We start from the raw sequence: 15000 nt of genomic DNA, 5'->3' as shown, positions 1-15000 counted from the left end.
GAGGAGACCCCATGATATAAATTAAAGTGTAATTGTGCGGCTCAAAGAAATGGGGCCCTTAAAAGTGGTTCTTGCCATCTTCGTGGTGCTTCTTATTGACTCAGCTTCTTGTGCTCGCCGAAGAAATGGTAAGTTTTATCAATTTATTTCACATTTTACATTTTAACTCTGACTTAGTGACGACTAATTGATTTACTGAACATCATCATTAAACACCATATTTTTATTTAATATAACTAGTATTGACAAGGTTGAAATATATACATCGAAACAAATATTTCATTTACAACATTTTGAGTTTGTCAAATACTTGCTCACATATCTGGATTATTAATTCAGATTTGTGAATAAGTATTTGGACACACTCAAAATGCTGTAAATGAATTAACTGGTCAAATTATAAACTAAAATAAAAAAAATGAAAATAATATTTTCTGGCGCTTAGAATAAATTCGGACCTCACACACTAATCAAAGAGTTTCTGCTCAATAAAAAGCTTCTTTTCACCAATAGATGTCTCTAATGAAGTTCTAGTAATTCAAGAACAATGTTTCATGTATGTAGAACTTCCAAAAGTGATCACTTAAACCAGCCTATGACGGTCCCGTAAATGCCCAGACTTCCATATTCTTCTTCATCGTTGATGTGATGTCAAAAAATAATATTAAATATTTGATTATTAATCTCATGTTGTATACAAAATATTATGACGTGTAACATCATATAGAAAAAATGTTACCGGGACATTCTTGTAAGATAATATGTGTTCCAGCATTCAACCAACCACAACAGCCATAAATTTTAAAAAGTATGGTATATTATTATCTAAAATAGGTTTGCAAAACCTCAACATCATATTAATTACAAAATGTCAAAAAAATCACATTGATTGAAATTTTCTCATTCCTAAGGAAAAATCGAAAAAAGGCATTATATTAAATTTTCTGTCTCACAAATAGAATCTGATAGTGACGTTTTTCAATTTGCAGGAAAATGTAAAAATTGAAGTGCGTTTTAAGTCACTCGATACCTTGTTTTAAAATAATGGATATATTACTTACGTAAAAAAAGTAAATACATCATATAGAAGATCAGATTTTACTACATCATTTAAAAGTCTTCAGAACATGATTATGCACGGTTTGCCAAACAATGAATTGGACACTTGATATGTAATGTAATATGTAATAAAAACCTTGCCAACCCTTAAAATAACTCAAAATATCAGAGACCTACTATCATCAAAATATCAGAGGCTATGGCATACTCCGACAGAGAAGTAGGATAAAAAGCTCTCATAATTTATAAAATTAAATATATATTCATATTTATAATACATATATATATATATATATATATATATATATATATATATATATATATATATATATATATATATATATATATATATATATATGTATAATATTGAGCATTATTTACTCGCAAGCAGTTATGAATTTTAAATTTGTACGTTTAAGCAAAAACCTTGCTTAATTTAACTATATTCCTGTTCAATATTCGATGAAAAAATATAATTTTACTATCTCAAGACACACAAAATGATAGTTGGTAGTTGATAGCGTTAGGTTACTACAGGATGATAGTACGAGGATATATTTGTTGAAAACCAATGTTCTTTACTACATTGAACTTTACAACAGGAATTGTGAATATAAAATACTCCTGTGTGTTGATGTGGGTGTGTATATTATAATAGCGGTATGTGGCGCTCGACACGATGCGAAGGCTTACTCATGCTTCACGCTGCGTTTTTGTTGTTCTATCACCCCTATTATTTCTGGGAGGCTGGAAAACACGAAAATCATTGTGATATATTATGTGAATATGTCGGTGTTTGTGTCCCATATTGCGGCTTCCCTGTGGTCTTCCCAGCTTCCTTCGCCTTAATTAGAAAACTAAAGTTATCCGAAAGGCTATGGAGAGCATCCTATTTCCCCATCAGTATGGTGAGTATTCCTGAAAAGTATCTTAATTGGATGCAGCTACTGGCTCATAATTGGCGGCGTCGTTACCCCCATTGTATCGAGTCCTTCGAATGGCAAGCTCTGAAAAATGGCAAAAGTGATCGACGATACACAACAATCTCACCAATCTTAAATTATATGAAGTAACCATACTTAAAATATCCATGTTTTAAATAATATGCAAATATTTCCTCGATTCGTATTTCAGCTCTCCGTTAACAATATCAACCTTCTCTAACCCTTATCCGCACCTCAATGGTGCAAAGGGCACTGCATCATATAAACGCAGTGTTATCCTGATCGTAAACACGTGAAGGAAAGGTGATCAGCCCTCCGCTTCAGGTACCACCAGTCCAGGGTAATATTGAATTAATATTAGAGTGAAAAAATCACTTACATTCATTCGCCCCCCCTGGGAATCGAACCCGGAACCTCCAGAACGCTAGCCGAGCGTGCTGACCATTACACTACGGAGTTAGACAAGGCAATCAACCTTACTCTTGATTTAGGCTGGAATGAGGTGTAAAATATAATGCGTACGATAAGTTAAAAAAATGGCATCTCAACATAAATGAAGAAGAATATGGAATGCTGGGTATTTACGGGGCTTACGACCGTCAAAGGCTGATTTAAGTGATTAATTTACACACGTGTAACATTCACCAGTCCTACCTATGATTGACAACCACACTATTCAAGTCTTTATTTTAGAATGTTAAAATTAAAACTTCTATAATATTATGAAAAATAGTTCCTATAACTGGAAATAATTCAGACTTTTGATGAAGTATTTGGATACACTCAAAGCATTGTAAGTAATGTAAATATATCTTACGACTTTGGCATTTTAAAACCGATTATTGTGACGAATTTTGTAATACCGAATGGAAAAATTGTGAATATTTTAATGTAGTTTTTTTTAAACCTAATTGAGACTTTTTAATCAATCTTGCATGGTTAAAATTGTGGCTTGCGAATCAATATTGTAGGAATTACTGAATTATGTTTAAGCTTTATTGTATGCTTTTATTGAATATTGCAAAATATTATTATCAGTCTCTCACACGATCCTTGTATAAGGTAATACAGCATATTCGATTACGTGTCCTGCTCTGAACCACTGATCTTTTGTATTAATTTATCAATTAATTAGGTCGTACTATCCACGTTACCAGAGTATAATATACTACTGCACACTTCATCCCTTTGGTTTAACGTTCACATTAGCGAGAACAATAAATAAATAAATCTCTGAGTGGTTTAATATCGAATATACTCGTTTGCATATGAAAAGTTAATTTCATTTAGGTTTGTAAGTATAATTATGTACACCATTTTTAAATTATTTTTCCGGCTAAATTTCAAAGATGTGTAGATACAATGTATACATGCATACATAACGTACACACACATAACGTAACGTACACAGCAAATTGAAATTTAAACACTATAAATATTTACAATATATTTATTTTCTGGCGTTTCTCATGTGTGTGAATATAATCCAGGATTCGGACCTCACATACTAATAAAGAGTTTCTGCTTAGTTAAAAGCTTCTTTTCATTCCACCAATAGATGTCTCTAGTGAAGTTTTAGTGATTCAAGAATAATGTTTCAAAATTGGTTCGTATATATATATATATATATATATATAGAACTAACAAGAATTTTAGTGTGGTTGTCAAGAATGGGTAGAATTGGTGAATGTTACACGTGTGTAAAGTGATCACTTAAACCAGCCTATGACGATCGTCAGCCCTGTAAATGCCCAGACTTCCATATTCTTCTTCATCTTTGATGAGATGTAAAAAAATAATTTGAAAATAACTCCTGCAATTGGAGATAATCCAGATTTTATGAAATTGTAAAAACTTTTAATCGTCTACTTTTTCCGGAACAACGTCGAGTTTTTGAAACTACGTACAAATTTTCTATTTTGACATGGTTTATACAGAAGTAAAACCTATGAGTAGTTAAATAATTGGACGGCAGATAATGCAACCTTCTAACATTTTTAAACAACTATCAAACTTGACAACGGTTATGACCATTGTATTTCCTCGTGTCTTACCAAGCAAAACCACGACATTCGTAAAAGTATTCGTAGCCACCTATTCTAAAAGCTGAGTGTACGACTACTAAAGTGTCATCTCTCACGTATAGGCGGTATTTGGTCACTGAGTACAAATTCGATCTCCAGACAGCCTTGATACTTTTAAATGCAATGCTTGTAAGGCGAGCCTTCTTCGCACTCCCAGTTTTTTTAAAAATGAAAATTCAGTTTTTTTTAAATTAATTGTTAAAATTTTCCAATGAATTTAATGCAAGCTTTAAAAAAAAACACTGTGAAAGCTCAAAAAATTTTACATTCCTTTCGTATAAAAAAGAATAAGTTTCTGTTTAAGAGCAGTCATATTAATAAATCATTTCTAATGGAAGAACCCCCTTCATAAATAATTCATACAGTTTTTTTTCAAATATGTAAGTTGTTGGATTGCATAATGTTCAGAGTAGAATATTTGACGTTTCTCACTTCTTGACATAAGACCTTTGTTATCGTGTGTAATGAGAACGTATCATCATATCCTCATCGGAGTTAATTTCTAATAGCATTTTGAATACGTTGGATATGAAATCGGGTTCAACGATTCCGTGGAAGATAATAGCCTTTATTAAATTCGAATCATATCGACTCTAATAACTACCCCTTGGCTAAGTCGTTTCACAAATCAATGAAATTGTTGTTTTCTTAAATTGTCATGACTGTTAGGACTATTTTACTAAATCAAAAATAATTCGTCGGAACCAATGCCTACCATTATACTGTTATATTATTAAATTCAAATTTCGTTCAACGTATTATAGGTACCCGATTTTTGTATATTATACTTGTGTTTAATTATTCTTCCTTAGTAGTGTACTATTGTACATAGTTATGTGTAGTATATTTGGCTATCCTCGAAATTCCCGATCATATTACATATATCGTAGTCGTAAAGGAGAAAGTGACCAACTAACAAATCGTAAAATGTTCAGGAGGGCCATTTAAGTCGCTATGTATAAACATGAATACAGATAGTCATTTTTAACAAGTCAATGTATTATAGTATGCATCAAAATTTAAAATTCCAAAAGATTTTTTTCAGGGCAACATTAAGCTAGTAAGATATCAAGTAGTCAATGATCACGTTTTTGAGAAAAATGACTACGATACTCGTATATGCATTTCTACATCTCCTTTACTCCTTTCAACAACGTCATAAATAAAAAAAATCGACAATTTTCAGTTATGCATGTTTTCGGAATGCCCAGAAAATGTACTATATCCCAGCAAAAGCGGCAAATTTTTAACTTAACATTTACCCGCTACAGGGCAGGAAGTGTTGTTTTTGCAATTTGAAGAAAAAATATTGTTTTATTAGTATTTTTAAATACAAATGGAGAAAACACCTAAAAAGATCTATTGCACAAATATTTAAAAACGATCTCCTGAAAAATCAAGTTTTTTTTATATTTGACGTTGTTGAAAGGAGTGATCTTTTGAATGGGTTTTATTTTTTTCTTAAATTTATAACAGATCCAATTTTTACTAAAAATAATGTATCTACTATTTATGTAAATTAATCGGAAGCGTTAATTTTAAGCTTTTTATTCACGTAGCAATAATATAATTATCTATTTATTTAAGAATTTCAGTTCATATTCATGAGGTTTCGTTAGTTTCTCTGAACAGAAGCTCCACGATGTAAAGATAGAAATTAATTAAGTAGCGATAGAAATACATTTTAGCCACACAATAAACGATGTTGCATTCGAAAAGTTCAGTATAAATAAATCAATATAAACAGGTTCAAACTTCAAGAACCTCGATCGACGAACGAGAAGGGTACTTTTTTTTACAATACGCTTTTTTCCTTGCTATGTATGTTTTCAGAATAATAACGAATTCAATACGTTTGAATGAACTGTGTAATCTAGGAAATTAAGCGCCGCAAGGTATTTACAGTTTTAAAGAAGAAAAATTACAAAACAAGGTCTCTCAATAAAAACTCATTATCAATACTCGTCTTTTTAGTGTCGGTAATATAGTAAAACATAATAAGTCATATATTTTTTTTTGACATCTCATCAAAGACGAAGAATATGGAAGTATGGGCATTTACGGGGCTGACTTCCATATTCTTCTTCATCTTTGATGAGATGTCAAAAAAATAATATGAAAATAACTCCTGTAATTGGAGATAATCCAGATTTCGTGGACAAGTATTTGGACACACTCAAAATGTTATATTTAGATATGTTTCAATAAATATATGAGCATATTATAGTGCATTGGGTTCGTATTTACAATGCAAGATAAGTAAATAAATGGTTTTATATAATTATAACTATATATAATTATAACTATATATATATATATATATATATATATATATATATATATATAAATATATATAAATATTTATATTTAAATATATATATACATATATATATATATATATATATATATATATATATATATATATATATATATATATATATATATATATATATATATATATATATATATATATATATATATATATAAGATATATATTGATCAATATACATCTTTTTACGAGCTGAATTTATAAAAAAAGTGATCTATGCTGTGAGTTGTGAAAATTGATGCTACGATTTTGGATTGAAGACTTCTATTTTCGAAGATGTGTGACATTGACAGGGTTGCGTTTTTTGCTGTTTTTCACTATGTAAAAAATATAAAATACAAATAAAAAAGACCTTTAAATAGTTTAATAAGGTAGAAATCCTTTCAAATCACGAAAAATCGTTTTTTTTACAATGGCAACATTGTTCGTCTGTGGTTGTTGTTGAAGATAATCCGTTTGTTTTGCGATTCTACCTTTCCGCCCTAAACCCCTGAATATAGGCATAGACAGCAAACTTGTGAACTCTAGTGCTGTATTTGAATCCATGGTCACTCGTAGTATTACGTTACAAACATGCATGCTACTAATTTATAATGAAAGTATGATTTCTGTATGATTTCTGTATAATACTATTTCAAGAGAGCCGAAAAAAAATAAACTCCAAGTTTCCACGAAACACGAGTTAGAAATAGATTGAATAAAATTTGAAGTATTAATTTCTCGAAGCCAAAGATCGATATTTTTTTCTTCTTTGGAAAATGTCAATGCACGTAGATATGTATCAACGAAATCTATTAGATCGTATTTGTATTATCTATTTTAATATGTATTTTATACAACATTTTGAGTGTTTCCAAATACTTGTTCACAAATCTGGGTTATTTCCAATTATAGGAGTTATTTCATATTATTTATTGACATCTCAACATAAATAAAGAAAAATATGGAAATCTGGACATTTTTACATCTCACCAATTAAAGGTCTCTTCTGAATAATCTAGTGATTCGTGTACAATGTTTTGAAATTGGATTATTTATATATATATATATATATATATATATATATATATATATATATATATATATATATATATATATATATATATATATATATATATATATATATATATATATATATATATATATATATAAATATATATATATATATATATATATATATATATATATATATATATATATATATATATATATATATATATATATATATATATATATATATATATATATATATATATATATATATATATATATATATATATATATATATATATATATATATATATATATATATATATATATATATATATATATATATATATATATATATATATATATATATATATATATATATATATATATATATATATATATATATATATATATATATATATATATATATTAAATAGAACTTCCAAGATATTGAGGAATGTGGTTGTCAATCATGGGTAGAGTTGATGAATGTTACACGTGTGCCTATGACGGTGTTAAGCTCCGTAAATGTCCAGACTCCCATATTCTTCTTCATCTTTGATGATATGTCAAAAAATAATATGTATCATACGCTTACAATTTTGTTTAATTATCTCTGATTTATAAGTTTAACCACTTTTAGTTGTGGGCACGTTATTTATTAGTAGAGCTTTTTCTGGGATATATATTAATTTCTCAGTTCGTGGTTGATCGGTCGCAAATTCATAACGAAACGTTTAGTATAGTACTTAATTTGCAAAGAGCCTGGTACCCCCGTCGGGCTTAGTTCAAATGTCATGCTACGTCTAGATTAATGATTGTATATTTAAATGTTACGATGACACGATATCTCTTCGTTCCATCATGCACACAGTTCCTAAGCAGGAGACTATTACAATGGTCGCGTTGGAAATAATATAAAGTTTGTAGGTATCGACTCTAATAAGTAATAACTTGGGCGGTTTGTATCCGAAGGCGGTGCGCCGCCGCCCGCGCCTAGCTGATACCATCCTGCAAATATGAAACCGGCGAGCTTCTAACCGGAGACTACTCAGCAGCTAACTAGCAATTCAACTTGTTACTTTGTTGGAATATATAGTAAACGAGTACAAAATATCTAATACCTTGCGAAAAAGCATAAAGATCGTTCAAAAATGTAAATACAATAGTAAAAGCACTGCACACATAATTATTCAGGTGTAGAAAAATATTTACGGTTTTTATCTAGTTAAATTGTCCGATTCGGTGGAGAAAACTCCTCTTTTAAATTAAAATTTCACTTGGTAAATACCACTATTTCTTAAAATCTATTGCGACATGCGTTTGATGCATTACGCATCATTTGCTGAAAGCATCGATACACGTGCCCAAATATATTTTAAGAAATAATGGTATTCACCATATTAAAATTTGAATTTAAGTCAACCGAATGTGCCAAATATACTTTTTTAATGAAAACCTGTAGCTGAAAAGCAATATTAGAATATTTTTATTAACTTTTATGAGTCAAAATTATTTTCCCAAAAAATAAAAACATTTTATATTTTTCATCGTTCCTGTTCGTAACATGATCAACCCTTCAAAACCTTATAAAAATTCAAACGGAGGGTGAATACAAATATTGTTTAAGCCCTATGTGCCGATTATACCATTTTCTAAAATCTAGTTTTACTAGTTTAATCTCAACAAATATTTGACTAATCAAATGAAAATTGTATTTATACATTCAATATGACTTTCATAGCGATATGAAACATGCTCGTTAATATTATGTAGGTATCTTTGATACATCAATACTTCTTTATAAAGCGTATTTATTGAAAAAAGTATTGAGAGTTGTTTTTATATAATATTATCACTACGGAGAAATCTTACAACTCTTAGGTAGTGCTCATTTTGCGAAAACGACGACCGTAGCCAACTCGCAATATAAAACTCTTGTATTTCTATGAATGCGTTCACATGGAGGGAACTTTTTTTTTCATTTGCTTTGCTAACGTCTAAGGAATGCATTCCTAGTACAAAAAAATGCTTTCTAAGTTTCAACACATTCATACAAATACTAGACTCACATATTTCTAGTTCTCTCCCATTAAAAACACAGCTTAAAATGGAAATACAATAATTTCACCACTTCATATTTGAACCGAATTTATGTGTTAATTTCTGAGCGAATTATTTTAAAATATCCGGATCAAATGAAGTTGAATTATTCGCTCACACAAATTTAAAAAATTAAGTCCCTGTTTTTTTTAAACTTTTTTATTTCTGACATGATTGGGTAGCGTGATGCTTATCACTTTGACTGTCAGTGACATTTTAATTGCGTTTCGTCGGCCACCGGAGGCTGACACTTTGCACCTCATATTGTCATACAAAGTCAATTGAAGGTACTAAGTGTCAGCCTCCGGTGGCCGACGAGACGCAATTGAAATGCCTCGTGTCGGCCATCGGTGGCTGACACTGGCAGTTAACGTGTTATGCAAGTACGTACACATACGTGCACTGTAAGCTTGTATATAATACACACACGCACACACATACACACACACGCTATTGATGATTAGCAATATTTGTCGTAACGTGCACGTCAGCAATCACGAAATCCATCTCTCATTTTCCGGGCCGCTAATAGCTGGCGAATTAAATTTATGTTTTATTATTGCGGTCGATGTATACAAGTTTATCCGATGGTGCTCGTTTCCGACTTTGTTTTTAAACTTTCTTCAGGCAAGGACGGCACAAACAATATCTCAATTCAAACAATTTCTTTGATTTTTTTAATTTTTTTAATTTTTTTTATTTATTTATTGTAACTGCAGACAGTTGGTAGAATTCCATATGGAATTGTTGAGTAATATATCCAAAATAAAACAAGGTTAACACACATGTTAATACGAGACGCGTTTCGTCTTCTTAGGACATTATCGAACACTCAGTTTGTTTGTTATCATTATCAAACACTCAGTTGGACATTATCAAACACTCAGAGTGTTTGATAATCTCCTAAGAAGACGAAACGCGTCTCGTATTAACACATACATAAATAAATGTAGAATTCAATCCAACAAACCTTGTTTTATTTTGGATTTATTACCCAACAATAAATATTAGAGTTTTTATTATTTACACAAATTTTTCAATTTCAAACTATTTCTGTGAGCCCACGCGGCTCATTGTTAGAAATAGATATCAAATTGTGATAGAGTGGGTTCGAACCGAGAAACTCTGAAAGAGTCCGCGATACTTACCACGGGACCACAACAAAAAAACATAGGACGACAAAAAAAATACAATAAAACCTACAACAAGCACCCGTCAGATGATTATAGAAATACATAAAGGCTCGGATCTCAAGCTTGTCTCGAGCGTTCGAATCAAAATGCGCTCAGCCGCGCTTAGGGCTGATCGTGTGGTCACGCTCATTTTTTTAGTATATTGTTTTTTGTGTTTTAGAATACATACATAAAATATATTTATAATATATATGTTAAAATATATTATATACATAAACTCCTTATCTTTTTTATTATTATTATTTTTTTTTTTATTTATTATATATTAACTTTTTTTTTTCAAAATCGTATAATTATTTCGAAGAAAAACTTTCATTCAAGGCAAAAACGGTTTTTTAAGAAAAAAATCAATTGCATAAAATGTTACCAGGATTTAGAGAAAATTTAATTGCGACTTTACGAATACTGAGCATTAAGTGAAGGACTATTAGTCATAAGAAATTTATTTTACAGGACAAAACTTCGACTAGATCCACTAAATTAAATATTTATATATGAACAGTGATATCTGATATTTATTTTATCATATTTTTATCCCTCATCCGCACAAAATAGTGCATAATGCACTGCATCGCATCGACATGATAAAATTTAATACAATGGTGCATAGGGCACTGAATAGCATAGAAACAGTGTTATCATGTCGTTAAAACATGATTTTTTTATTTGTAAATTAAATACCACCACTCACCATCAATGTCATCAGTTAGTTTGTTGACTAAGGCATCGATATTATTATATTATATATTTTACCTGCTGAGATGCAAATAATATTATTCTCCCTCTAATATATTATTCGCCTCCATAGTGTAGTGGTTAGCGCGCTAGGCTACCATGTGGAAGGTCCCGGGTTCTACTCCTAAGAGGGTCAAAACAAATATTAGTGATTTTTCAGTCTAATATTTATTTAATATAACCCTGGACTGGTGTACCTGAAGCGGAAGGCTGATCACCTTTCCTTCGTGTATTTAACGATCAAATACACTGCTTCTATACGATGCAGTGCCCTATGCACCATTGGTGTGCGGGTAAGGGTTAAAAGAAGAATAAGAATCTATATCTCTCTGTATACAGCACTAAATACGTCGAAATAGTGTTATCATAGTCGTTTAATACAAGAGGGTTTGAATTTGAGTCAGTTGATTGAAAAATTACTTATATTCAATTTTGACCCCCCTGGGATTCGAACTTGGGATCTCCAGCGCTGTAACCGCCACACGTTGGAGGCGAATAGTATAATTATTGTTATAATGACACCAAATTTCATGAAAAAAGTAATAATGTGACGGCCCTGGTCTTCTCGTAGAATTAAGTTCGCTATCTCAATATGCATGTAAAATGTCTAGGTTAGGGCTGCGTGTCTGTTCGTCAAAATGACAAACGACGAACTTCTGTTGCCCCTGTCTTTTTTCCTCGTTGAGTGATTTCCCTACTCATTAAGAGTATATTATGCCTCGCTTATAGATAACAATTCCGATGGAAACTAATTTTAACTGATAGTAACTAGCCAATAAAAGCGAGTAAGTAATTTTACAATAATCTTTTATTATACCTTAAGGTTTTCACATTTTGACATCTCAACATAAATGGAGAAGAAATTTTTGGTATTTACAGGGCTTATTTTATTTTATTATTATTTATTAAGTTAGCTTATATATTATATATACATAATATAAACTATTTCAAACACTTAATTTACTACATCTACATAAGTATATATATTTACATTTCCTTACAGTACACAAAAGATTTATTTTTAAATTGTATCAGACTCTTTTCATTCTTCATACATTCAGGCATCTCATCATACATTTTTAAACCCTTATACATTAAACAATTTTGCGACTCTGTTTTTTTTTCATAAATGGCAGTGTTATTTTATACTTTTTCAATTAAATGTTCATGATAATTTTTATTTAAAACTATTTTATCCTTTAATATTTTAATAATTTATCGTTAAAAAAATTATGTATAAATATCAGCATTTTAAATTTATGACCCATCGTAGGCTGGTTCAGTTATCACTTTACACACGCGCAACATTCACCATTCTACCTATGATTGACAACGACACTACTCCAACTTTCGAAACTCATACAAATATCATAAATCTTATGTCGCTGCATGTTGGAGTTCGCGCCAGCGTTCATGGTTGATTTGGAGACTCTTTTATTTAAATGCAAGCAAGATCCAATATTTACAAACAAAAAAAACGTGTTTCGTATATTTAACATGTGTTCACTACTGCATAATAGTTTTACTCATATTGTAACTCGTTTTTTCTTGGCCTAATTGAGGAATATTAAAACTTATACTCGTTCCATACGTGACCAGACAACTAAGAAGCCATTTAAGACGATGCCCTATCGGAAAAGCTAGGAAAATCGTATTTCCATAATTTCTTGTTAACAACGGGCAGTCGCAGTAAATGGACACTTATACGTACGAGTACTTACCTATAAAGGCCTTAATACTGTAGTAAACATAAAAATAATTATGATATTATCAAAGTATGATATTATTTATTTATTTATTTATTTATGGTTTACAAACAATGAAAAACACATGACGTGAAATGAAATACAGTGCAATACAAATCGTTTAAATATTTTTCATTAATTAGATGGTAACGCAACAAACTTACAGAAACAAGTAAAGGCACAAGTAAAACACATATTATAATTAAAATGTAATTTTGTTTTAAAATCACTATAAATATTTTATTATAACTTAATTATAATGTCTACTGGTTTCGAAGCTAACCGTTTCTTTATCAAGACTGATAAATACGTTTTAGTATTAATCAGTCTCAATAAAGAAGCGGTTAGCTTCGAAACCTGTAGACATTATTATTAAGTTATAATAAAATATTTATAGTGATTTTAAAACAAAGTTACATTTTAATTATAAAATAGAAAATCACAAAGTTAGTTCTTCAAATATAAATTATATAAAATACATATGTAAAGAAAGAATAGAAATTCGGTCGTAAAAAAAGTAGGTAATAATAATATAAAGTATTTTACTTTGAAGAAATAAAATACGTTTTTTTAATCGACTCACATTTTTATTAAATACCAACTAGTTTTGGCAACATCCAGTTGCCTTCAATACGATGGATGCACATATAACGTTTATCCATCTTATCGAAGTATATTCAAATAACTTTCCATACATATTTCAACTAATTTTTCTTCTTCTTGTGGGTTACAACCTGTGTGATGATTGGTTTGCTTCTTTCATGGTCAGTCTCCAACCGTATCTACCCTCCGCTCATCCCTTCAACACGGCTTATAATTTGGAAATAATTTGGTCGTCCTCTGTAGTTTGTGCGAAGACTAAAACTACAGATGTCTTATATTATGCCCTATCGTTGTACTCTTTTTTAAGTAAGCATCTTGACTCTCCAGTCGTGCTTAATACCTCGTTGTTCTCTACGTGTTGAATGAATCCCCAACAAACACTTGTAGCACCACATATCAAACGCTTCCAACTTTCAAATTTATACAAATAATACACAAACTTTGTTTTCACTACATTGTTTTATTTCCCCAACCGATTTCGACAAATAACTTCTCTTCTGTAGGAATGCATGAATATTAACTGCAGATTTACAAACTAACATTGAGAAATACTATAAGGTATTTATTGTGCGGGCAAAGGGGTGCTAGTAAGGGTAGGTTTGAGAGAAGGAGGGTCAGGGGTGTTGTTTTTACATGAATGCAATATTTGGTTTGTTTTAATTATGGTTAGTGTCGCTGACTCTTAAGTCGAGATTCTAAGTTAGAGCGCACTCCACTCACTTAATTGCTTTATTCATAATGGGCGAATTAAGTCAGCAAATATAGTACAAAATAAAAATATTTGTATTTTTAATAAAACACAAACTTTTATCTTTTTTCTAGTAATACTGTCAAGAAATTGACGAAAACTAACGATTTTTAAAAATTATTTTTCTAATAAAAATTATAACATCTATTTTAGTTCCGGATTTCAATATTGATTCATTGTCAAATCGTTGTTAATTGAATACATATTTAATTGAATGTGCGTTACAAAAACCGACATATCGGTATCAGGTCGTTTACGGTTGGCAGCGAAAAGCCTGCTTTTTTATAGTTATACAAAAATTAATATATTTATACATAAATATTTATTACATGCATAATGATTTTAGCAATTTAAGATAATAATGATAATTTCAAATGTGTGTTAATCCAGGTATCAAATTAAAACTGTATAGAGTTATCACTTTTGTTCGAGACATAGTTGAGTTTGATTATTTTTTAGGAGGTTTT

At 30.1% G+C, this 15000-nt stretch overlaps 1 protein-coding gene across 4 annotated transcripts in view; it reads left to right on the top strand.

Moving 5' to 3' along the window:
- Positions 1 to 15000, top strand: part of trol (terribly reduced optic lobes) — a 278511-nt gene that overhangs the window by 157931 nt on the left and 105580 nt on the right. Inside the window, exon 2 of one of the 4 annotated variants that reach the window (XM_088266066.1) lies at positions 1 to 128. This exon is cut by the window's left edge and continues 27 nt beyond it. The exons of the other annotated variants lie outside the window; for them this stretch is intronic. Coding sequence (XP_088122192.1) covers positions 50 to 128 — 79 coding nt within the window. The 5' untranslated portion in view covers positions 1 to 49. The remainder of the gene's footprint in view (positions 129 to 15000) is intronic. 4 annotated transcript variants of the gene reach the window in all.

The sequence above is a fragment of the Brachycentrus maculatus genome, unplaced genomic scaffold, assembly GCF_059751285.1.
Source record: "Brachycentrus maculatus isolate JH-2025_06_01 unplaced genomic scaffold, ASM5975128v1 h1tg000261l, whole genome shotgun sequence".
NCBI lineage: Eukaryota > Metazoa > Arthropoda > Insecta > Trichoptera > Brachycentridae > Brachycentrus > Brachycentrus maculatus.
The sequence above is the reverse complement of the archived record's forward strand: the minus strand, read 5'-3'. Positions and strand labels throughout refer to the sequence as shown.